This window comes from Ceratocystis lukuohia, assembly GCF_044167205.1.
Source record: "Ceratocystis lukuohia strain C4212 chromosome Unknown Supercontig1_pilon, whole genome shotgun sequence".
Classification (NCBI taxonomy): Eukaryota; Fungi; Ascomycota; class Sordariomycetes; order Microascales; family Ceratocystidaceae; genus Ceratocystis; species Ceratocystis lukuohia.
Genome location: NW_027263520.1, coordinates 2,529,351 through 2,553,903, shown reverse-complemented (window position 1 = coordinate 2,553,903; position 24,553 = coordinate 2,529,351). Strand labels below are relative to the sequence as shown.

Sequence of the window (24,553 nt, the reverse complement as noted above, 5' to 3'; positions counted from 1 at the left end):
GACGAGAAAATGGAAAAATGGGAAAGAAAAGAAGAGCAAAGACGAAAACAAAGATGTACAGAGAAGAGAAAGAAAAGCGATGAGGAAGAAGTTGACGATGATGGAAGAAAAGCTCAAGAGAAAGGAGGGGGGAAAAAGAGGGGAAATTCGGATATTTATATTGACAAAGCTAAGACGACGTAGCACATAGAGAACGCTACGGATTAGCAACTAACGGCCACCCAGCCGGCTACAAGTTACAAGAGGACAGCTTGTATGAGCAAGTTTTCCCATGTGTCTCATTATTACTGTTTGCACCGAGTGTCAAAGCAAAACAGGCAAGAACAATGAGGCACAGACAATGAGGCAAGGCAAGGCAAGACACGAGAACAAGGCCCCAGACAGAATGGCGAACTTCAACTCCCCAAGCAAAGGTCAAAGGTGGTGGTTTGTAGTAAAAGGAGGCCTACTTGGTTAGTCAGCAGAAACTCTCTGATCCTGAAACGTGCTCAAGACAGTAAGGGGAGGAAAGGAGGTAAGGGGCAAGACCTCATGAGGGTTATGAGGGTTAGATAAGGATGGCAAGGGTTGTGCTATATTAGGGTTAGATTGATAAGCTCCGGCCATGACAGCTGTGGCGCTGTCCCTCATCTCGCTGTGAGACGGCAGACAACAGACAAAGAAACAACAAGGCAGGAGGGACGGCAAAGTGTCCTTTCTTTTTAGAGCCAGCGTGCTGCAAGAAAGATGGGAAGGAGAAAAGACGACCAAATTACCGTAAACTCAGTTTGGGCAATGTTACCGCTGCATTAGCCGAGTGGGAGGGGAACGTACCTTATATACTTTGACTTCGACTTCGACCTTGACTCAGTCTGCGACCATATGTGTTTTCGGCCGCTCCTGTTCCCTAGCACTGGCTCTGATGCTGACGTTAGCGTTGACATGTAGCTTCTCGCTTCGGTGATCATTTGGAACTTCACAAGGTAAGCATCCACAAACAGTAGGAAAAGCAAAAGAAAGAAGGGGGAAAAGGAAGAAATAAAAAAAAGGAACAAGGGAAACTCGCATTTAGTGCAACTGGTGCTGCCTCGTCTTCTTCGGCTCTTCTTTTTTAGTAGTTGTGGGTGGTAGCCAAGATGAGGATGAACTGCCGATATGGTGCTGTTACATGGTTATATCTTTAGCCTTATTCGAGCTGGTGAATTGAGATCAAGACTCAATGCATGATGAGCGCGCACGTGAATGCAAAAGAAAGCCCACCCATTCATCCGCTGTAGCTCATTAGCGCCTCAGCAAGGAGACGGTAAGAAGGGCAGAAGACAGAAGGCAGAAGGGGTCTGAACCCCTCTCTGCTAGTGTAATTCTAGGGTGCGGAGGCTCTGGTGGTCTAGGCTTTACTGTGCTATTATGTATGTGTACTTATTTTCACATGTTGGCTTCAAACCCACATGTGTGTCTATGGGTGAGCATGAGAATGAGAGCGGATGCTGAGCTTGAGTGAATTTAATGGGGATACAGGTTGACACCTCCGTCTCTTCCTTCTCCTTCCTCCACTTTCCTCTCCTCTTAGGTTTGAATGAATCCCTGACGCTAGAACACGCAAAAAGCGTAGTGTTTCTTGTCGTGTTGTTCTTTCCGTGCGTCCGGTTGAGTTAAGCTCGGCTTTCATCCCATTCCCATGCTCTCTCTATTGTTGGCGGCCAGACCCCAGTTAGCAAAGCTGGGGGTAAGTTGCAAAGGAGGAGGGACGCCTTGGGGCCCAGACCAGCAAGAGTAGCAACAAGGACAAGGGAGAGGCTTTAAATCTGGAGGAGAGAAACGCGTGCGGCTTGCGGTTTCGGCGAATTCAGTTGGGGGAGGGGGGGGGGGTGTCCAAGGTCCAAGATACGCAAGCTAATGCTACTGTTATCAAAGTTACATGCCGCCAGAAGCGGTGGGTCGCGGAAAAGACGGAGTTTTGTAGCTTGATAGGGCTTTGTGGACTAGGTCTGAGGTCTGAGGTGTCAACTGTGAGGGCAAGAGGATGAGGATGGGAACGGTACGGCGGGGGAGAGGGAATGAGAGAAAGGGCGATAGAAAGGGAGATGGCGAGTGAAGGGAGCGGACAGGATCAAAGGGGAGACGAGGCGGAGGGGAGGAGGAGGCGAAGGAGCAAAGGCCAGCAGCGTTTTCGGCTGGTGTGGGTGAGCAAATGAGTGGCTACCATTGTTTTAAGAGGAACAGTGCAGGGAAGAGTGGAAGATAGGATGAGAGGGTCAATGAAAGGTAAGAGGTAAAAGGAAGATGAGGATGAGAGGGGAGCGCCCTCACTGCTCAGTGAACCATGAGGCCGAGCCTTTGGCCCGGAGTGAGTGAGGAGTGAGTGGGGGAAGCTATGAGCTGCAGGCAATGCTATGGTTAGATGATGTATGAGGAATAAGATCGGAAGGGAAGAGACACAAGCAGAAATACAGGCAGAGACAGAGCCACACAAGGTATCTGTAAGACGGCGTTTTGTCATGCAATGAGAGACAGACAGCCACATGACAAATCTCAGCTCAAATATAACTCATACTCAGACTCAACTCAGACTGAGTCTCACTCACGGGCAAGCGATGAGGATGAGAGCTGCTGGCTGTGTTTCTATTCTTTTTCTGGCTGTCAGAAACGCTAGTTTCCGTCGATCCGGAGAAAAGGAAGAAGGGAAAGAACAACAAAGGCAAATTTATTTATTTATTTATTTATTATTTTATTTTAAGAAAGCCCAAGTCGTTTTTGGAGGGGGGCTCCGCTTGTTGCTGCAGCCATGTTTCTCGTTTCCTTCAACTTGGCGTTTCGTTACAGCTGCAAACTTGGAGAACAGTGGGTTTGGCTAAAGCTTGCTGGCAGTCGCAGCGGCTCATTACGGTAGCCGCGCAATAACGGCCGTTTTTTCTGGAGAAGCAAAACGAAATTGGAGAAGCCAACACGCAGGCAAATAGAGGAGGGGGAGGGAGGGGTGAGGTCAAGTCAAGGTTAAACAGCAAAGCCGAGAAAAGCTATCTTGGAGAAAGACAGGCAGGACGAGGGGCAATGATCCCTCTTCGGGCCAGGTTTTTGGCCCTGCTTGGCGGTTAATTTCTGATATTCCGTTGAGGCGGACGAGACGAGCTTTTGAAGGACAGGGAAAAAAAAAACAAGAGCTGCAGAGATTGGAACGGAGGTGAGAGCTTCTCCAACTCTCCTTGCAAGGGGGCAAAATGATTGGCCAATGGGATACGGGATGGAGAAACGGAGGCTACGCTTGCGTTTCTACGTTGATCCACATTTATACCAACATGAGCGATGATGAGTCTCTTCTAAGAGAGAGAGAGAGAGAGAGAGAGAGAGAGAGAGACGCCTAAGAAAGAGCTTGTTTTTTGCTTGAGTCGCAGCCAGAGGGATGCGGCTGTAACTGGCAAGAAACCGACCGGAGAGACAAAATACCGCAAATGGCTGCTTGCCGCCACAGCTAGAAGAATATGTGCATAACACGCCAGCTAATCCTATGTTAATGTACCCCAGAAATAAAACCGCCGATAAAAATCCAAAAGTAATAGCATGGAAACACCGAGTTTCTCGAAGCCCGTCCAAAAAGGACAACGTGATAGGAAGATTTTTTCTCTTCGAGGGAATGCAAGGCGAAGCCCCTGCCAGACACGAGATAACCAGACAAACCGGCGCGGCATCCACGCAAAAAGTGGTGTGTCGAGTGAGTCCATAGTCCAAACCACAGAAAACAGGCGATCCAACCAGCGCTGATACCACCCAGAATTTGTTTGGGTCTACTACAGGCGCCGCAGCCAGGATAGGGAGTTCTAGCCCCCCTCCTCCTGGCTTTGCTGTCGGACTGTCTTGTCTGTCTGTCGAGCCACTTGCGTGGGTTGGCAAGAAAGTGGTACGACTTTGGGAGGGGCAGACAAGGAGAGGACCAAGAGCAGAAAAAAGAGAAGACTAAAAGAGAAAAGAGCCAAAGAAGCTACAATATGAGCTCGATGCTTGCAAAGGAGGTAGACATAGATAGGCAGTTCTTAGCAAAAAGAAAACGGAAAGAAAAACGCCACGTTTTCTTTCCTTCTCTTTTCGGAGGCGAGGGGCATTTCAAAACGCCATCTTAGCTTGCGTTTTCTCTTTTCTACCAGCTGTCTTAGTTTGTATGGCCGTTTTCCATCATCAAGCATAAAAGAATGAAACAAAAAATGAAATAAAAAAGAAGAAGCGAAACTCTCTCATGTAAATGCGTAATAAACGGACGTGGACGACCACGCCACCACCAACAACCCATTGCCCTTCCTCCTGTTCTTCTTGGACCCGGTGTTGTTGGAGTGCGGCGGCTCCAGGCCAAGGCCCAAGGCCCCTCTCCTCTTCTCACTGAAGCATAAGCCAGCAAGGAACGCTGGAGCCAGGCTATTTTTTGTTTACCTACACCCCCCCCTCCTTTGCACCTCTCCAATAAATCAGGTTGTTTCTTCTCCTCTTCTTGCTCTGTCCCTATTCTCCACCCCTCCCCCCCCCCACCTCCACTCCTCCCTCATCCTTCTTCTTCTTCCCTTCTTCCACTAACACGCGTTATGCTGTCTGACGTTGAGAGGGGAGAGAAGACTACACCCCCCTGTCGTCTTCCCCTCCGTCCCGTTTCGACCGCCTTGTCTGCTAACTGCTTGTTGTTACTGCTGACGGTTTGGCTTGTTTAGCTTTGGCCTCAGTTTGCACATGCTGTGGGGGGAGGGGCTACGTTTATACCCTTTCTGCCCTTCACCTTGCCTCTCCGCCTCATGTGTCCTCGTCTTTAAATACCCACCGTGTCCACCGTCTCTCAAGCTGTTATGTTCTTCTTTTCTTTCTCATCATCATCTCATTCACACTTCTTCACTCTTCTGCTACTCACCTCTCAGGTTAAACCGCCGTTTTCAACTCTTCACACTTATACTCCTTGCTACTTCTTCCAACAACTCTTCCCCCCTCCCAAACCACCGCCGCCATGTCTTCTATTCCCAACATTCCTACCGAGCAGTGGGCTCAGGTCATTGAGAAGACCGGTACCAGTACGTTTTGAAACGCCCACGTCTTCTTTCCCAATGTTAAATCTCCATTATGCTGACATAATACCCTTTTCTCTAGTGCCCGTCTACAAGAAGGTGCCCGTCCGCACCCCCGGCCCTACTGAGGTCCTGATTAACATCAAGTACTCCGGTGTTTGCCACACCGATCTACACGCTATGAACGGCGACTGGCCCCTAGACACCAAGATGCCTTTGATTGGTGGTCACGAGGGCGCCGGTGTCGTAGTTGCCGTCGGCTCTCTGGTCAATGACATTAAGCTTGGCGACCACGTCGGTGTCAAGTGGCTCAACGACTCATGCCTCAACTGCACCTACTGCCTCAACGGCGATGAGCCTCTGTGCGCCAAGGCTGCCCTTTCGGGCTACACTGTCGATGGCTCTTTCCAGCAGTACGCCGTGGCCAGCGCTGCCCATGTTGCCCGCATCCCCAAGGAGTGCGATCTCGAGGCCGTTTCACCTATTCTGTGCGCTGGTATCACTGTCTACAAGGGTCTGAAGGAGTCAGGTGTCAAGCCTGGCCAGCACGTCGCCATTGTTGGTGCTGGAGGTGGTCTCGGTTCGATTGCTCTGCAGTTCGCCAAGGCCATGGGCCTGCACGCCATTGCCATTGATGGCGGTGATGAGAAGGGCGCCATGTGCATGCAGCTGGGCGCTTCCACATACGTCGACTTCACCAAGTCCAAGGACCTGGTCTCCGAGGTCAAGGCGGCGACCCCCGACGGCGAGGGCCCCCACGCTGTCATTCTGCTGGCTGTGACCGAGAAGCCATTCCAGCAGGCTTCTGAGTACGTCCGCGGACGTGGCACTGTGGTCTGCATTGGCCTGCCTGCTGGTGCGTTTATCCGGGCAGCTGTCTTCAACACGGTCATCCGCATGATCAACATTCGCGGTTCATACGTCGGTAACCGTGCGGACTCGGCTGAGGCTCTCGAGTTCTTCCGCCGTGGCCTGATCAAGGCGCCCTTCAAGACTGTAGGCCTTAGCAAGTTGCCTGAGGTGTACGAGCTAATGGAGAAGGGCCAGATTGCCGGCCGCTACGTTGTTGACACCAGCAAATAAGCGCTCTAGCTTTCCATCTGTTCTTTTACCCCTGGAAGCTGTCTATCTTCCTTGGTGTTGTGATAATTATTTGAGTCTGGGGGAAGGCTAAACAGGCGAATCCTGTGTCACCTGCAGTACTGGTTTTGTTTTAGTATATGTTTTGTTTAGTTGTGCGCTGTTTTGTTTCTTCTTAGGACCATGGTTGTTGTGATGAAGCCATGGTTCTTTGCTGCAGTGAATAGGCCGGGCCTTTTGTTAATATTTATTTCTGATCCAAATATTCTTGAAAGTCATTGCATAGTAAAAGTGAGAGTAAATAGTGGTAATGTCTGCTTTTGGCTGGCCTGATGTTAGCTTAAAGGAGTCAGTCAGAGTCAAGCTCATGCGCACGAGACCAAGTTCATGACATGACGTCTAGGATATTTGCGCTATATCTATTACGTAATCACAATAGGGTTAAGGGTTAGGCATAGAATTATACCCGATTCGGACCTCTGACTTGGCAGCTGACAAGCAAGGTCTATGACGGCTGGTGCCTGTCTTTTTTTGGTGACAAGGCTGAAAAGAGATCACATCCAGCTTTTGACATGGCGAAATTCCTTTCTCTTCTTCATTTATTTTGAACAAAGCCAACGAACCAACACTCATTCACTAACACCGGGACAGAAAACAGCAAAAAAGCGTGAAAATATTCGTATTTTTCATTTTTCCCCTCTCGTTTTTGACCTGTTTTGGCCATTGATTTTCTCGCCCCACGTTTTCGGCTGCTTTTTGTTCATTTTATTGCATCCTATTTTTTTTTTTCTATTCTCTATTTTCTATCTTTTTTTTCATTCTATTTTTCTTTTGCATTTTCTTTTTTTTTTTTTTTTTCTTCTTCTTTCTTCCCTTTTTCTCTTTCCGGGCCTTTGACTTGGTAGGGTTTCTTTCCTTTTCTCTTTCTCTTTCTCTTTCTCCTTCTCTTGTATTCTTCCTTTTACTTCCCATTTCTTTATCTTCCCCTCTTCTTCCCCCCTCAAGCTGTCTGTCCAGGCCTACTTCTCTTTCTCCATCTCTCGCTCATCCGCCGGCCTATTCTCCGCGCCCCTCCTCGAATCTCTTCTCTCTTCTACCCACCTTCTCCCCGGAGGGCCGTGCGATAGAGATAGGGAGAGGGAGAGACAGCTTTGGATCAAAACTCCCATATCGCCAACTCCGATATGACATGGTGGTGGTCACAGCTGTTCCTCAAGTTCACCCTCATCGGCACTGTTATTCTCTGCCGCTTCCACCGGCCCCCACGAGCCCCTACGGCCTTTGACAACTTCACGCATACCCTGATTTTCGTCTCGACCTTCTGGTCTGTCTGGTCTCGAATTGCTGAGATTGTCTCTAGTTATTTGGATTTTGCGACACTAGCTGTGAATGTCGACAGTGTACTGGTGGATAATGTCAAGATGTTTGTGACGTTAATGGCCTTTATATGGTATGCTTTGTCTGCCCCGTCTGACCTGCCTCTCTGCCTTTGTACGTCCGCTAATCTTCGTTCTTTCCAGGCTTGCCACTAGATCCATTCAAACCCTCTCCACCCCTACCCCCGTCCTCATCAAGACCCTCAATGTTGAGGTCCCCGAAGCCCCCGATGTCTCCCTGTCTGAAATCAAAAGTGATGCTGCTACACTCCAATGGGCACGCCCATCACCGACCCGCACGGTCCTGCGATTCTTGATTCAAGTCAACGGCGTGAATGGTAAGTCTGTTTAGTCGTTTTGGCCCTCATATTACTTTGCTTCTCTTGCCCGTTCCACTAACTCTTTTCTTCTCCTCTTGTCCTAGTTGGTGAATCTTCTGCTCAAGAAACTGCCATTACCGTCACTGGCCTCAAGCCTGGCCACTTCTATAATATCCGTGTTATTGCCGTTGGTCCCAACAACTTTCAGGTCTCTAGCCCTGTCATCCGCCTACAAACCTACGATGTCAATTGCCGTCCCGTTCTGGCCGGCAATAAACTGCCCTCTAGCTTTTGTGAACAGGAATGCCGCTCTCGTATCACTTCCAGCTCCAAGTCTACCGTTATTGGTGTCGAAACTGCCGCTGCCGCTGCCGCCGATTCTACGCCCACCAATTCCCGCGATATCCATACGAATACCAACACAACCACTCAGAGACGGAACACCCTAAACCGCAAACCTTCCCCTTCTGTCACTAGTTCCGACCAGCCTGTTCTCAAAGATATTATCGATAAAACCGATGTTTCACTCCAGGAACTCAATGACAAATTTGAGCGGACGCGCTGCGAAATCGAGGAAACTGTTCAGCAATATAAGCGTGAAGAAGATGATTTCAAACAACAGGAAGCCGACCTCAAGTCGGAGTTGGCGGAAAAGAAACGTCTCAACAAGGAACGCGATGCCAAAACCGAACAGCTCCGCAAGCAGATGCGCACTGCCATGGAACTTAAAAGAGCTGCCGACAAGGAAAAAGCAAAGAAGGAGCAGATCCTCAAGGATAAGGAAGCCAAGCTTGAAGCGATCCATCTGTCCATTAGCAAGCTTGAAGCTAGTATCCTGGACATGAAATCTAAGCGTAAAAGCTTTGAAGAAGACGGCAAAACCCTCGACGATGATCACAAGAAAAAAATCTACAAGCTAGATGGTGACAACGCCAAACTGACTGAGGAATGTGCCGCTTTAGAAGCTTCGCTGAAGCAAAAGGGCAAGACTGTTAAAGCCATGAAGCTTGAGCGCCATGCACTAGCCGTTGGCGAAGATGATGACTTTACCAACGAAGTCCATGCCAAAGTCATAGCTGAAAGAGATGCTACCAAGCGTGAGCTTGAAAACCGCATCAAAACTTTGACCACTCAAGGCCATAAATTAGAAGTCCAGTATCAAAACATTCGCCTACAAAACGAGAGCCTGAGTCTTCACCAGCACCAGCTTCAACAGGGCTCAATGGCCGGATACTACGGCCAGACCAACGCTACTAATACAACCATTGGTACAACGGCTACCGCTACCCCCGCGTCTGTCGCAGCCGCAGCTACTACGGCCGGGCCGGTTTCTGAGTTCGAGCACCAGATCCCTTTAGTAGCACAACAGCAAAATTCTCTTCGAAGCCGCCATGGGAGCAACAATATCTCCGAGTCGCCACCTATCATGCAGTTCCCCCTAGTTGATACCTCAGCCTATGCTATGGCATCAGGTTACCAGCAAAGCGCTAGCTTCCCATACATCGACATGCCCGCGACTACAGAAAGCTATGCTTCTGACGATGGTTTCACCCCAGTTGAATACAGACATGCTCCCAGTGGCCCGCCCCTGAGTCCTACTGCTACATCGCTGCTCCCTAGCGGAATCCTTGGTGACTGTGGTGATGTAAACAATAGCGAGTCTGACAGCCCATTGGCATCAAATGTGACTATCCCTTCCACCGCCAATACCACAGCTATTTCCGCTACGCCACCAATTGCCGATTCCCAATCACCTACGGGCTCAAATGGGTCCCCAAGTTTATTGTCTAGCCCCCATGAGTCCTCTGGGAATCTCCCATTTCCCACTTTGGGCTCCGAAACACCTGATCGGTCTTCACTCGTGAATTCACGCGATCTAGCATCGGGCAATAATTCTTGCATTGGCCAGTCCCAGCCCCAGCACCAATCCCAACACCAACGCTTTACCAGCCTTTTTAGCTTCCCAAGACATAATCCTAGGACATCAGTTGATGATGCCGATTTTGGAATGCCGTTTGGCTCCTTACGCTCCTCGCAGAGTCAGTCTCTCCCCCGTCAGTCAGACGGCCTGTCATCTACGGACCAAGAAAAGAAAACTACATTTAGCCTGTTTGGCCGAAACACCATCCACAACGACTCGAGCGATGTATTTGGAGCTGTTGGCTCTAACCGTGTGGCAACCCGCATGCACAATCCGTATTCGACGTCTGGAAACTTGATTCTAGGCAGCATGCATGAACGTGATCCCAGCAGCCCGCGTCCATCGTCCATTGCCTCGGCTGAATTGCCTCGGCCTTCTACCGAAATTGGATCACCCTGGGGCTCTGGCGATACAAGCGTTGGCCCATCAAAGAACCGGCCATGGCCAACGGAATCGCGCTGGCATAATACACGCAGTGCATCTCGCCGAACATCAGTTCACAACGCTAATGCTAGTAACGGCAGCAGCGCTTTCTTTGCGACCGAAGATGATGACATCCTCGATGAGAGTGACCTTCAAAAACTCCCAGCCCACAAGGTTGGTGTCATTGGCAGCCGTCCGTCTAACTCTCAGAACATCAACATGTCACCTAGTGCCTCTGCTCGGCTCAATCCAAATGCCCCCACATTCATGGCTACTGCGTTTCATCAAGACGTAGAGAATGAGCGGGCCGACAACCGCAACCGCAGCCGTGCTATGGAAAGTAAAGTCCGTAATCGGTCACCCACACAGGTCTTCTATAGCCCCACTCAGGCTAGCCAACGGTACCACCGTCAATCTGATGATATGTACGGTGGCTTCCGCCGCTCAGTTGATGCAATCTCGATTTCAGCAAATGCAAAGAACCTTGCCTCGTCTTCAGCGTCTGCATCCGCCGCATCAGCCTCGCACGATGCTCTCTCGCAGGCTCTTGATTCTAGCTCTGATCCCGTTGATCACCACCAGGATAATAATGGGCTTATGAAGCTCTTCCGCAAGGGCAGCTCTAGCCGCTTTAGCTTATCATCCCGCCTCAGCAAGGACCCTGCTAGTCTGTTCAAGAAGGCCCCTGGAGCTAGTGGTACATCGGCCCTAGTATCGGCTGCGTTAGAGCGCAAGGCAACAGTTGATACACGAACCAGCTTGAATTCAGGCACAGAAGATTGTGGCCATGGGCTGGACGAGGGGTTTGTCTTTGCATCCTCGTCGTCGGCCCCTACTGCTAGTTTACCCGCACTTGTGCCTGCGGCTGCAGGATCCGGCGTAGTAGGCGATCAGGCTAGCTATACGGCCACGGATATCAAAGACCGAGAAAAGGAGGGCCGTATGGCATCCTGGCGCTTTTCAATGTCGAAGAAGCGAGATCGCGCGGCTACGGGCAAGGCTAATGTAGATGTGGAGCGTGATGCTGCTGATGAAGAATGATGTTTTGTTAGTCGCGTTGGGCGGAGCATAGTATGTGTTATGTGAATTTCGGTGCCTTTTGTGCGTCGGCTTATTTGGTTGTTTGCGTGTCTGTCCACATATGCTTGTACATTTGTACGTATATTAGTGCGTGTGAGAGCGTCGCTCTCTTGTAATCTTGAGGTGGTAGGCGGTGAGCTCGTGACAAAACGGCAGAATCCACAGCCTTGTCCATTGCTTCTAACAGTATGTCTCACGTGATTATTCCGAGATTTCTATTTTGTTCTACTAGGCACTTAGGCAAGACAACATTATTGTCCAATTCTTCTCGCCAGTGTTTCAATCTTTTTTGTTCTTTCTTTCTGGTGTTTTAACTACAAGGCTGCGAGGCTGTGGTTTTCTTCCTAGGCAAGTAAGGAAGGAAAAACTTGCTCACGGGTTTTGCGGGGCTATTAGAAGAACTAGTGACGACAACGACCAGCGAGAGACTCTGGCATAGAGACGGAAGTCGTTGAAAAAAAATAATCAGACGAAAAAGGGACAAAACTCGCAAGCAAGGGTTTCTCCTGACAATTGCAGACAAGGGCACCCAGACCCTAGACCGCCGGAGCGCCGAGAAGATAGACCCGGTACCCTGATTAACATACACGGAAGTCGATACAAGACGAAGCTCCCGGGCTTGCCCCTGCTACGACGCCGGGCGGCAAAGACAGAAACCAGCAGCTTTTGTTGTTTGACGGGTCCTGGCCAAGTCTCTGACAGACAGCTAAGCGAGCGGTAACGAGATATACAGATACGACATACATACATACATACATACATACATACACATGGCGGATCGTAACTCAGACACGGGTGCGCAAGCGCCCGGAAGGGCTGCCATGCCCTCGCGTAATCCGCTGCCTCTCTCAGCCTCGCAAGAGGCACAAGTACAAGAAGTTTACCGTGAGCGGGTGCGGCGGCACTGTGCGGCAGAGATCAAAGGTAAGCAGGCATCCGTTACCCTTTTACGTCCGCGCTTCTCTTTTTCTGCCCCTACATCCCATCCCGTATGAACCGCTCCACTGTCCTGTAGCTCCCGCTAACACGTGTCTCTCCACGCTTCTCTTGCCCCTCGACAGCTTTTGCAGAATGCGCACGTGGCCGCACCTTCTCCATTCCCTTCACCTGCGCCGACCCACACCGCGTGATGAACGCATGCATGAAAACACACGCCACGCCATCCGAGATGGACGCTGCACGCGAGGAATGGTTTGCCAAGCGGCTGGAACGCGCCGAGGCTCGCGCTAAAAAGGCCGTCAAGGCTGCCGAGCAGGAGGCTTTTGTGCGCGAGTGGTGGGGCCTGCCACAGAAGGACACTGAAGAGCGGAGGCGCATGCTAGCGAAGCTCGAAGAACAGGAGAAGGTTGGCGGGAAGGCAGCACCGAACCGACCGCGTGTTGAGGACCAGTAGCGATAGCAGTGGTGAAACAGAGAGAGGGATCTTTGTGTGGTGCATGAACGGGTGGTAGTTAGACTATGCCCCTCTTTTGTATTTTTAGATAATCTAGACGCTAGGCTTTGCACAAACGTCGACAGTGAGAACGCTTCGTTCAGGTGTATATATACATACATGATAACATCACATGAGCACGATTACATAGATACTCTTCAGCCCACCCTCTCTCTCTCTAGTCATTATGTGATCAATAAATCATTTCTCATTCTATCCATATGACAGACAATGCGGTGTGCTATTATACATACACACGCATGTCTCGTACTAGCTAAGACCAAGAAATACACAATGTGAAACTATCAATAACGCCCAACGCCTTCCTAGCCGCAGTGGTAAATATCGCGCACCACGACCTTCTTTTTTGTATATTTAAATCATTTTTTTTTCCTGTTTGTTGCATGCCAGTTTCTTTATCTAGTTCTTCAGGGCCTCAGCCGGCAGGGTAGCCACCTTAGACTCGAACAGGGCATTGGCGCGGGCCCAGACACCGTCGTTCTTCCACTCCTTGAGCTTCAGCAAGTGCGGCAGCAGGTCATTAGAGAATGCCTCAGATGCCTCACGAGGCAACAGCGATGGCAAGTGGTCGATGGCAATAACAGTCAATGGCTCGCCTTCGAGGCCGGTAACAGGGACAGTAGGGTTGGAAAAGGTGGTGGCAACGTTGTACACAGGCACGGGGTTGTAGGGTGAAGTAGTGTCGGCCGAGACGTCGCAGATAACAGTTAGCTTGCGCTTAGGGGACTGCAACGACGGCAAGTCAACGAAGTTAGGAATCTTCTGCGCCAGGTAGATGCAGTTGATGAAGATGTCACTCTCAACAATCTCGGTGAACGGGCCGCCGACCTTGGTCTCAGCGATATCCCACTTGAGAATGTTCTCAGCCGAGATTCCAGCCGCCGTGACCATGTCGACGGCTCCCGTGCCGCAACGCCCCAAAGCACCAATAATGATAACGCGGGGCTGGCGGCCAGCCTTCTTTGAGCCCTCGGCCAGGGCCGCCTTGACATCAGCAATCAGCTGATCCTGGATCGGGTAGCTAGTCAGGGCCGGCATAGGCTTGCCGGGGTTGTTGATCTGCCACGCCCAGTCAATCAGCGATGCCGCCGCACCAGCAAAGCCGGCATGGTATCCAAAGGCCGCTACACGCCGACCATTCTCATGCGTCAGGAATTCAAGATCCAGAAGCGTGCCGCCTCCACGAGGGAAACGGGCCAACACCTCCTGCCAGCCACCCTGCTCCTTGTAGCAGTGGGCAAACTGGACGTGGGTGTGCTTGAGGGGGACTAATGTGTAGAATGTTAATCACCAGAAATTACTTCCATACTGCTATCCAAGGGCTAGCGGGGATCTTACAGGTCTCTTCAGGCAGCTCCTTCAGACCAATAATGATGTGATCGGCCGGGGCCTCAGTCCAGCTACCGGTCGGCACCAGCGTAGCACCAGCTTCCTCAAACTCCTTGTCATCAAAGACGCGCATTGAGCAGCGCTCGACATTGACAGTGTAGCCAGCAGCGATCAGTGCCTTTGTAGTAGTAGGGGTCAGGGCAGAGCGGTGCTCGAGAGGCTATGTAAGACAGAGACATTTTATTAGCTAAAGGTTACAGCGCATGTAGGCATGGGAAGAAGCAAGTACAAGCCATGTTGCGGGATCGGAAGCCATAGGAAAGTCAAGCGTACCTTAGTCTCAGCACGTAGATGTAGAGTTGTCGACATGATTGTAAATATAGTATGGCAAGTCACTTTGTAAGTGAGAAGACAGATGGAAATGAAAAGAGAAAAAAAAAAAAAAAAAAGAGAAAGAGGCCGGACAAGGAAGAAAGAGGTGGGGGAGAAAGGATGGAAGAAAAATATTGGCGATGATAATATTATCTTTCACTAGCCGTCGGCAACTGCTTGTTTGGCTGGGCTTCAAAATAGTGGGGATAGTTAGGAGGGGTCAAGAAAAAAGATGGAAGCAAATCTGATACTAGTTAGTTGGGGGTTAGTTTGTCAAGCTCAACAGCGGGCAATTGCGATTAAAATGCTTTTTCAGATGCTGCGCAATTGCCTATGCTATGACTCAGCTCTTGATATCATGTCGTCACGCCTTGCTCCAGATTGCAGTTGACTCACTAATCTGATCCGCGGCTCGTCTAGCTACGTTTTGACTCATTACTAGGTACGTACGTACATATTTTATGAAATTATGTATGTACATATCAATACCATACAACCTCCAGAAACAATGACTCTGCCAACAGCAGCTCCACTAAAGCTTCGCCCTTTCGCCCCCTCTCTCACCCGTGGCAACTGCCTTCTCCACCAATTTGGCAACTGCCTCTGCTACACCCCACGATAGCTCATAGCCCCTACCCCCCAGACCATATGCATGTACGACAATTTTACCCGGGGTAAGAACTTCTGGTTCTAGTCGCATTCCGCCATGGCGAGCCGGTCGGCGCCCCACAATATCCCGTACCCAGTGCAACGGGCCGGTTTGGGCCATATCCGAAGCGACAAAGCTGCGGTTAGTCTCGGTGAAAGCACGAAGAAGGCCAGCACGTGTTTCGGGGCAGGCGTGGGGATTCATGTCATTTGGCTGCTTAGTTCCGCCTATAATGGTACCGCCCGACAGACCACGCGGAATGCAAAACGTCCATGAGCCGTCTTTGCGCTGGCGAGTGATGGTTTTCGAGCACTGGTTTGAGACGACAGCGGTTTGGCCTATAAGAATAGTGTGTTAGGCTGTGTAAATGCCAAAGGGGGTGATGCAAAGCACAGAGGGACCCACCTCGAATAGGGAAGACGTCAGGATCAGCAAACCCCCAGCCTGAGCAGTTGACCACGGCTAGGACAGGCCCAATAAGTGGATTGGGTTTAAAAGCATCGTCTAGTTCTTGTAGCTGCTTCTTCACAAACAAACATCCTCCTAGAGCCAGTCTGCGAGCCAAGTACGCCAAGTATACCATAGGGTTGACACACCACGTATCATACTCACATGCCCAGACTACATCTGGCGGCATCTCTGCACGTGATAGAAGGCGGAAGCCCTGCATACCCAGCTCTCGAGCACGGGCTTCGGTTAATGCTAGATACTCGGGATGGGGAACTTCAAGGTACTCTTCAGCTTTAAGGAACGTCACACCAGCCTCAGGGGACGCCAATGAGGGCCTGGGATTAGGCGAAGTGGCATCCGCAGCTACGACACGGCGCATGTGCGCAAAAGTCGCAAGCGCAAAGTCATGGTCCCGCTGTTCCCAAGATGTCGTGGCAGGAACCCAGCGGTTATGAGCTCCGGCCCATTGTGAGGCGTAGTTAATGCGCCGCTCAGCAGGATCCGGAGCTGCAAAGTCAGTGGGCTCAGGAAAGTCCTGTGCAATCACGGCTACCCGGTAGCCAGCGGTTTGCAGGCACAGAGCGGAGCTAAGCCCGATAACGCCGGCACTGAAGGGGATGAGTATATATCGGCAATATAGAGTGGATCTCAAGCTTGAGATAAATGGAGCTTACCCAATAATAACAATAGTTTTCTCTCTTGTGATCGTCATCGTGAGCTAGCTGTGGTCATGATTCAGGGCAAGTTCTATCGGAGTTCTATCGGACCTGTCGACTTAGCCAATATACATATGATTGCCAACCCTAACGACGTTATCAGTAGGGTCATGTAAGTTATTAACCCTACACGCACAGCAAGACAGCATAACTAGGGTCTGTAAGCTTATTTGAGTCCCTGGTCGAAGTCTACTAGCCAGCGCTTAACAGTATCATGAAATGACAAGTCACACCAACATTAGCCGCTATGATTGGTCAAGCTTTCGTCAGTTCGACTAGGGGTCCCAGGCATAGCAAATCGGATTACAACGCTTCAAGAGATGCTAATCCTATAAAGAATGGCATACAAGCGCCGAAGAAAGTCGTGCATCAAAATGGAGAAAAGCGGGCAAAAAATGAGGAAAAGAAGATATATGTTAAACAAACGTCATATATAGAAGCTGTGGATGCTATGGGAACTCCAGGATAGACCGGCTATGGCTGTTGTATAACACCAGAAAGCGCTGCTGCTGCGTTGTTGTGCTGCTCTTTTTCTTACACAGCATCTTCTTGTTTGTCTGTGTCTCCGTTACTACTACTTGTATTTTATCTCGTATATTGCTTCTTGATTCTACTCTGCTTTGACTACTTTTAATACTTTTACTTTTTGGGCCTCCTGTCTCTTTGTTAATGCCGCCTTCAAAACACCAGGCCCACGGCAGCTTCTCGCTGTTCCCTGCCCCACAGACATATAACGGGTCTCCGCCTCTACCCCGAGCCCACCGACCATCCATTGATGCTTCCAAGGACAGCCCAAGCGGTCAGAACTCGCTAGGATCTCGGGTAGTAGAGGAGTCGCAGGCCCAACCAAAGCCCCCAGCCTCCCCACCCGTATCTTCAGAACAGTCCCGACCCGAGCCTCTACCATTCTCATCATCTTTCTCTCAGCTCCCGCAACCACCGCCTCCCGCCCTTCCATCTCGCAGCTCCATCGCTAAGCTCCCGCTATCTGATGACCACAGCTCGGCAGCTGTTGAATCCTCAGAACCACCCGCTATCCGCTCTATCTTTCCTGTGTACAATCCAGACGTGCCGCTAGCTAGCCAGAACTATTTCCCTACCCAAGCGAGCCCAACACGTGTTCGTCGTAGCATCATTAGCCGCCCATTATACTCGCCACGGAGTGGTCGTCGAGGTAGCGAAGAGGATAGCCCCCCACCACCATTCAGCGCGATATCGACGTCTACCAGCCCTGCAGCAATGGCATTGCCGGTTTCAGTACCCGCTAGCAGCACAGGCGAGACAAGACTACGTACGGACAGTGTGCATAGCCAAAACCATAGTGGCAATAGCCATAGTTCACAATGGCCATTTCCCCGAGACCATCCGCCTGCTGTCTCTGTGCCGCAAACGCCACTTCCAAAGACCAGTTCGGCCAATGCAATCAAGGGTTTGTGGAAAGTGGCCAATGGCTGGAGGGCTACAGAGGCCGAGGGTCACGTGTACTGTCTGGAACTTTCACAGGAACGGGACACGCCATTCTACACACTGTCTGCGGAGTCTCAGCCATTCTACTCTTTCAAGCTAGATCCGACCTCAACATCTGCGCGAGTAGCACTGGCACGGCTTGATCCGGCCAAAGCGTCGCGGGCCGAGGGTAGCTATACTGGCAGCGCCAGTAAGAATAAAAACAAGGGCCAGGCTAATACTTCGCCAAATACGAGCAAGTACTGGCAACAGGCTCTCAGTGCCGTGCTTGAAGAGGATTCGCGGCGACAGCCGCCCAATGACGGGCTTGTGGCACTGTTATACCCCGCAGCCGCACAAGAGATGGCCCGCACTAAAGCGCACGATGCGGCTGCCGTGCAAATGGCTGAGAACGAATGTGCCCGACTAGTCTGGGACACTGACAGTTCGACGTATTATCTAGTGCACCCGGCACTAGCAGCACCGTTTTATGTCTCTATTTCACGGAGCACCGGCGGCTCAGCTCGTGTAGAGTACACCCTTGAGCACCACGAGTCGCCACAGCATTTGGCCAAGCTAACGCGCGATGGCTCCCGTGGTCCTGGATGCCTACAAATCGATACAGGACTAGCGTCTAAGATCGAGGCGTTTTTCATAGTCGATGTAGCAGTCACCGCGTTGATGTTAGTAGCCAACGGAGACGAGCATAACCTCAACTATATCCCAGTTTTTGAGCCGCCTCCACAGCCTGGAGTAGCAGGGGAACAGCCAGTGTCTACAGTTAGCGCCGCATACAGCCCCGGGGTGCCTCCGCCAGCGAAGCTTCGTAGCCGACTTTTCCGATCCTCATCTGGAGATGAAGCAGGGCTGGCCGGCAGTTTACGACGACTGATGAGCAGGCGGCGCTGGAAAAACACTGGCACAGCAAAATCTGAGGAGTTTGAGCTGGACATAGAAAGCCAGAGCGGTAGCTGGTATGGACAGAACAAACATGGAGCTTCGACGACATCACGACAAAGTTCAGGCGGCCAGAAGAAAGAGGAGAAGTTGCCGTGGCCATTGAGAGTGGTTGTAAGCATGGTCAAGGGCGTGCTATGGGTAGTGGTCATGTTTGCGAAGACGTTGCTACTGATGGGGAAAGGCATGGCAAAGTGTTTGGGGGTTAAATATTAGCAGTAAGTGGATGCCGCTTGATAGTTGAATAGTTTGACGAGCGTAATGGCTAGATTAGTAGTCATGTAGATAAATTGGAAGAGGGGGCCGCATCCGAATTACTCATGAATCCAATGAAAAGAGAAGCAAAAAAGCATGATAAAAGCAACAGAAAACGCCGGGTTCCCGTCCGTCTCCCTCATCTCCATAACCTCCCCCTTCCTTCTTTCTTTCTCCCCTGTAATTGCTCAACTCACCGCTTTCGTGTCCGCACTAAAAGCTTCTTGCCTTTCTTTGTCACACCACCCGATGTCGCTGTCTTGGCCATCTTGGCCTGTTGCTCGGCCATCAACTGTTCAGCACGAGCAATAGCGCCGAGCTTTTGTTCCATAGCTTCCAGTTTTCTGTTCAGCTTGCGCAACCGCATTTCCTTTTCGGCCGCTTTTTGGTCTTTCTTGCCGTCATTGTTCTTGTCCTTGTTGTTGCTGTCGTCTTCGTCTTCACTACTACTCCAGCCACCAAAATCGTCCATGTTGGTAGGGTCGAAACCGGCCATATCAAAGTCGTCGTCATCGTCCTCCTCCTCGTCGCCATCATCCCCCAGCCCCTCCAGCATCTGCGCACGCTCTTCCTCATCCTCAGCAAAGATGACCTTGCCAGTCTTCGGTTGGTGGTCAGCAGCCACAACTCCGGCCTCAGAGATGCCCTGGGCTAGTACAATCTGTTCACGCAGCCGCTGCACATCCTTGGCCAGATGTGTGCGTACAGACCGTATATACGAGATATCCTGGGTCTTGAGTAACCGTGCTGTCTCCTGGTCTAGCACTTTGTTGCCGCGATCGCCATCAACCATGCCGTTGAACGAGCGGCCACGTGACAGCCGTGAGCCAGGACCCGACCTCGACATCATGCCAAAGTAAAATTCGTCTTCGTTGCGCTCGGCCGCTTTAGCACGCAGATTCTTTAGCTGGGCTTTTTTCTTGTTGAAGTCTTTGGCACGGAGCGTGTAGTCCTATCGTGGCGCAGGGGAGTTAGCACTCAGACGGTCCGGCCGGGGAGGGATGCGGGGGAGAAGCTAGCCTACCTTTTTCTTCTCCAACAAGCCGTACTTCTTGCGCTCCAGCGGCTGCGCTCTTTCGCGGTGAGGCCGCCGCTGCACGGCATTGCGCATTGTAGACGACATGATAATAAAGAGGAGATGGGGTCAGTCTGATATGGGGAGGGCGGAGGAGTTATCGAGGGGATTGGGTCGGTTTTCGAGGGCAAGGAAAATGAAAATTCAGAATCTTGAGATATATATCGGTAGGACCAGCCCGCAAAAGTCAGGCAGGCTCGGTATCAATCGATCAGCGTTTTAATCGTTGTTTATGCTCAACATCAAGAAAGCCTTCAAGCTTGATGCTACTGCGAAGTTCTTCGACAAAGAAAACAATTGAGCGGCAGAATTCTTTGAAATTTTGGGCGGTGAAGAAACCAGCTACCAAGGGCTTCAAAAGGCCATAAATATTGAAACAGAGGACTATGTTTCTTGTTTGCTTGTCTTGTCTCGCCTATGGAATTCTGCAGGGTTATCCCTGTATCCCTGTAGGCTCTTGCATAGCTCTGTTATAGCACAAATATAGTTGCTTTAGCTGTTCTAGGGGGGCGGAAGCCACTATAAGCCAGAGCCTGCAGGGCTTTGAAACCACTTTTAAATCCCCTCATACGCTTCCTTCTTCGTCATCGGTTGGTCCTAAGACAGTACGCCAACTTAATTATCTCCAGACTCCCACCTCCAAGCTTGCCGTTGACATCTCCCGGGACAAAATTTCCTCCCTCTCTCTCTCCTCTCTCTTCCTTCCCCCTCAACATCAGCAGTTTCCTATCATCACCATGTTTATGCGCCCTCGAAAACCCGTTCTTACAAGCCTCTTCTTCCTAACCGTCGTCTTCTACAGCTTATATGCCTACCGAGACTACCTACCACGTCGCCATCCCGCGCCTGTGTACACTTACATCCCTAGTAGCTATGACTGGTCAAAGCACGAACACCGCTTCCCAGTTCCACGCGAGCAAATGGCATCACCACCACTCGGCCATGCCAGAAAACTCCCGTCCGTACAGCACAGCTGGACCCGAGGCGAGGCCATCCAGCAGGCCCGATCGGCCTCACACATGCGCAAAGCAGTCGTAGCTGCTTTCCAGAAGACGTATGCTTCGTATGAGAGACTCGCTTTTGGCCATGACGAGCTAGCACCATTGAGTCATGTGCCCAAGGACCCATTCAATGGCTGGGGCGCCACCATTGTTGACTCGCTGGACACCTTATGGCTAATGGGCCTGCGCGACGAGTGGGAACGGGCAGTGGCTTTTGTGGCCATGCTAGACTGGAATAAGCCAACAGGCACTTCGTGCAATTTGTTCGAGACGGGCATCCGCTTTCTTGGTGGGCTGATTGCCGCCCATGACCTCTCGGGCGAGCCTGTTCTTCTTCGCAAAGCCGTTGAGTTGGCCGATATGATGTATGCGGCATGGGACAATGCAGCACACTTGCCACGCGGCCGCTTCACGTGGGCCGCGCTCAAGGCCAATGGCGAGGGCATACAACCATTAAACCGTCAGAGCATTGCAGGCATCGGCACATTTACGCTTGAGTTCACGCGACTGTCCATTATCACGGGCGATGCCAAATACTATGATGCTGTACACCGCATCTCGCAGCACTTTAACCGCACACAAAACGACACTCTCCTTCCAGGACTCTGGCCTGTGCACGTCAACGCCCTTGAAAACTTTGGCGTGGACGACAGTCCAGCTGTCTTCCACTATGGCGCTTCAGCCGACTCGGCCTACGAGTACTTTCCCAAGATGCACGCACTGTTAGGCGGCCAGGAGCCAATGTACGAGCACATGTATCGCACATCGACTGATCTGGGCATCCGCCATCTCGTGTACCGGCCCATGCTGCCAGATGAGGATGATGTGTTGTTCATGGGTTCTCTAAAAGTCGAGCGTGATAACCGCGACGTGTCCGGCATTCCAGAGCCTAAATATACTTTCACACCATCCATGGACCACCTGACATGCTTTGTTGGTGGCATGATGCTTCTTGGTGGTAAATTAATCGACGAGCCTCGCCACGTGCACGTCGGCGAAAAGCTGGCATTAGGCTGTGCAACGGCCTACCGCCTAGTGCACCCGAGCCAGCTGATGCCCGAACAAGCCACATTTGTGCAGTGCGAGTCGACTGAAACGTGCTCCTGGGACGCAGCCAAATGGGAAAAGGCCGTCTCTGTTGCCTCCGCCGCTGCAGAAAAGAAGCCCCCGGCTGCTGATGCCAGTGCCGGTACAGCCCAGCCCAAAACGCCCCCCGGCATTGCGCATGTAGTCGACCCCAAGTACATCCTACGGCCTGAGGCCATTGAGAGTATATTTATCATGTGGCGTACAACAGGCGATCAGCGCCTGCAGCTCGTGGCGCAAGACATGTGGACGGCGATCACACGGGCCTGTGAGGGCGAGACGGCCTTTGCGGCCATAAAGGATGTAACACAAGATGTGATACAACGTGTCGACAGCATGGAAAGCTTTTTCTTGGCCGAGACACTCAAGTATTTCTTTCTCATATTTTCCAATCCCGAGATAGTGTCGCTAGACGAGTGGGTGTTTAACACAGAAGCACATCCGTTTAAGCGGGAGCAGCCAGGGAAAAACACATAGTCAAAAAAAAAGAAAAAAAAAATCCCGAGGATCAGAGGGTTAGATGAAGCCAGACATCTAGACTAGATATACCAGACATGGCCTGGAACCAGGCACAGCATAAAGCTTGCCGCATCTCTTGCGCAGGTCCATCCTCATAGCGGACCGGGAAAATGTGTAATGAATGAATCTGTAGTCTCTATATATACACCGGGGGGCTGGGGGGAGGGGGCTTCCCTTCCTATACCGCAGAAAAGCAATATAACAAGCAGTATGTTCTCCGTGCCTTAACAGCTTCTACTCTACCTTTGTCTCGTCTCTGTCTCCCTTCATCTCCTCTCCATCTCCGATTCTACTCACTATCTCCCGCCACTAGTCTAAATTTACGGTTTACCCCACCCCATCTCTACGAGCTCTTCTTACCTACGCCGTGGTCCACACCATGTGTACCGCTCATCGTCGTCGAGAAGGCAGCCTCAGCCTGCAGGCGACGCTGGTTCTCCATCTGTTTATCGTACGGGATAGTGAGAGCACTGATGCCAAGGTAGTTGCAAATGCTGCCGACCACCAAAAAGGCCCAACGGAAGTAGACGATAACAGCAAAGACGAGGTAGCCATAGAGGTAGTACAGCTCCAACGTAGCTGATAGAGCGGGGAAGCCGAACATGGGCATGTTCATCAGCACAGCACCACCGACAAGGGGCCACAGCATGACAGTCCAGAAAGGGAAAGGCTGGCGGGTCAGATGGGCCAGGATCATCTTGGTGGTCAGACGGCCAAAAACAAAGGCGAGGGTAAAGGCGAAGAGCACAAGGTGGTTGTCAGCCAGTAGACGCGACCACGGCGAGTACAGCCAGGCGATGACACTCATGGTGAATACAGCCATGGGCAACCACTCGGCAAAGACAGGCATCACGGGCAGGTTGTTACGCTGACGGGCCTTGATGACGTTGTACACGCAGAACGGAATATGGGTTGTGAAGAGAGAGCCAACAAGAAAGCCGACCCAGTAGTCACGGATGGTGTGCTGGCCGATGATGTCACCGAGGCCAAAGAGGCCATGTTCACCGATCAAGTCAGTGATAGGGCGCGAAAATATTTCGGGGCCATAGATACCGGACAAAATCATAAGGAAGCAAGCAATAAGGATGCCCTCCGTAGGGCCGTTGATGACACCGAGGTAAAGCGTGTGAGTGTGGTAGGTTTCCCAGGTCGAGAAGAACATGGGCAAGCAAGGCACAAGCACGGTCGCAACACCAGCAGGCGAAGTACCGAGACCCATAGCCGCCGTTTCAAGGAGTGAGGCCAGGCAGCAGTTGAGCGAATCGATTCCATGATCAAAGAGCTCTCCTAGTCCACTGGATGTGCCAGTGCGGCGGGCCTGTTTACCATCAATGTTGTCCATAGTCTGGTACATGAAGAGCCCAAAGGCAAAGCTAAAGTAGAGCCAGGAAGGGCCCTAAACGCGGGGGAAAAAAGAAGAAGGGAGTTAGGAGTTAGTGGGTGATAAATCGGATAGGAATTTGCGAGTGGCTTACGGGGCCAACAAGATCGGGCATGTAGATCAGAAGCAGGCCGATATTAGACAAGATAAAGAAGAAGCCAATCAAGGTGACCATGTTGGGAGCCACCCACATGGGCATGAAATTGACGACAGCATTCCACTAGCCGAGGAAGATAGAAACGTTAGCAATCTGTGTAGACAAATCAAAACACTCTATTTAGAAATAGGAGAAGAGCATCATACATAGGGCCCGAGAATGTACTTGGACACTGGCGACTTATCGACGGACGAGTACTTGTAGGTCTTGAGGTGAACAAGAGCATCATCAGATACACATTCAGCCACGGCCTCTCCTGCAAAACATAATTCATGGGCAGACAAGACGCCCTCACTAGATTAGCTACGGCACGGAGACAGGTGAATAAGCCCGGGGTATATAGGGCTTGGGTCCCAGGGACCAGGGGCCGGAATAAAGGAGCGCATACTGTGATTCGGAGCCATGGCGACAGGACGGGGAGAAAGAGCCCGTGGGACAGGATCGAGAGTACTGGGGCGGTCGACGGAGGGAGGGGAAAGCACAGAGACTGGA

General features: G+C 51.2%; 9 protein-coding genes across 9 annotated transcripts; 5 read left to right on the top strand and 4 right to left on the bottom strand.

Annotated features, from left to right (window-relative positions):
• Positions 1 to 4,957: 4,957 nt before the first annotated feature.
• On the top strand, positions 4,958 to 6,098 carry HOO65_010648 (Alcohol dehydrogenase 1; the record flags this gene model as incomplete). Its single annotated transcript, XM_071005979.1, has 2 exons — positions 4,958 to 5,021; positions 5,098 to 6,098. The coding sequence occupies 2 exons, from the start codon at positions 4,958 to 4,960 to the stop codon at positions 6,096 to 6,098; spliced, it is 1,065 nt and encodes a 354-aa protein (XP_070862470.1).
• Positions 6,099 to 7,279: 1,181 nt separating this feature from the next.
• HOO65_010647 (uncharacterized protein) lies at positions 7,280 to 11,176 on the top strand (the record flags this gene model as incomplete). Its single annotated transcript, XM_071005300.1, has 3 exons — positions 7,280 to 7,545; positions 7,616 to 7,809; positions 7,896 to 11,176. The coding sequence occupies 3 exons, from the start codon at positions 7,280 to 7,282 to the stop codon at positions 11,174 to 11,176; spliced, it is 3,741 nt and encodes a 1,246-aa protein (XP_070862469.1).
• Positions 11,177 to 11,985: 809 nt separating this feature from the next.
• On the top strand, positions 11,986 to 12,608 carry HOO65_010646 (uncharacterized protein; the record flags this gene model as incomplete). The annotated part of the gene is made up of 2 exons (XM_071006174.1): positions 11,986 to 12,139; positions 12,277 to 12,608. The coding sequence occupies 2 exons, from the start codon at positions 11,986 to 11,988 to the stop codon at positions 12,606 to 12,608; spliced, it is 486 nt and encodes a 161-aa protein (XP_070862468.1).
• Positions 12,609 to 13,067: 459 nt separating this feature from the next.
• On the bottom strand, positions 13,068 to 14,366 carry HOO65_010645 (Saccharopine dehydrogenase NAD+ L-lysine-forming; the record flags this gene model as incomplete). Its single annotated transcript, XM_071005881.1, has 3 exons — positions 13,068 to 13,936; positions 14,007 to 14,217; positions 14,331 to 14,366. The coding sequence occupies 3 exons, from the start codon at positions 14,364 to 14,366 to the stop codon at positions 13,068 to 13,070; spliced, it is 1,116 nt and encodes a 371-aa protein (XP_070862467.1).
• A 535-nt stretch (positions 14,367 to 14,901) lies between these two features.
• On the bottom strand, positions 14,902 to 16,180 carry HOO65_010644 (uncharacterized protein; the record flags this gene model as incomplete). Its single annotated transcript, XM_071005888.1, has 3 exons — positions 14,902 to 15,356; positions 15,424 to 16,076; positions 16,143 to 16,180. The coding sequence occupies 3 exons, from the start codon at positions 16,178 to 16,180 to the stop codon at positions 14,902 to 14,904; spliced, it is 1,146 nt and encodes a 381-aa protein (XP_070862466.1).
• A 673-nt stretch (positions 16,181 to 16,853) lies between these two features.
• On the top strand, positions 16,854 to 18,803 carry HOO65_010643 (uncharacterized protein; the record flags this gene model as incomplete). The annotated part of the gene is made up of 1 exon (XM_070999771.1): positions 16,854 to 18,803. One exon carries the CDS (start codon positions 16,854 to 16,856, stop codon positions 18,801 to 18,803), a length of 1,950 nt encoding a protein of 649 aa, XP_070862465.1.
• A 232-nt stretch (positions 18,804 to 19,035) lies between these two features.
• HOO65_010642 (putative U3 small nucleolar RNA-associated protein 11) lies at positions 19,036 to 19,953 on the bottom strand (the record flags this gene model as incomplete). Its single annotated transcript, XM_071006068.1, has 2 exons — positions 19,036 to 19,794; positions 19,867 to 19,953. The coding sequence occupies 2 exons, from the start codon at positions 19,951 to 19,953 to the stop codon at positions 19,036 to 19,038; spliced, it is 846 nt and encodes a 281-aa protein (XP_070862464.1).
• A 701-nt stretch (positions 19,954 to 20,654) lies between these two features.
• Positions 20,655 to 22,481, top strand: HOO65_010641 (Mannosyl-oligosaccharide alpha-1,2-mannosidase; the record flags this gene model as incomplete). Its single annotated transcript, XM_070999770.1, has 1 exon — positions 20,655 to 22,481. One exon carries the CDS (start codon positions 20,655 to 20,657, stop codon positions 22,479 to 22,481), a length of 1,827 nt encoding a protein of 608 aa, XP_070862463.1.
• A 385-nt stretch (positions 22,482 to 22,866) lies between these two features.
• HOO65_010640 (putative CDP-alcohol phosphatidyltransferase class-I family protein C22A12.10) lies at positions 22,867 to 24,465 on the bottom strand (the record flags this gene model as incomplete). Its single annotated transcript, XM_071005741.1, has 4 exons — positions 22,867 to 23,868; positions 23,999 to 24,124; positions 24,208 to 24,317; positions 24,450 to 24,465. The coding sequence occupies 4 exons, from the start codon at positions 24,463 to 24,465 to the stop codon at positions 22,867 to 22,869; spliced, it is 1,254 nt and encodes a 417-aa protein (XP_070862462.1).
• Between the last annotated feature and the right edge of the window lie 88 nt (positions 24,466 to 24,553).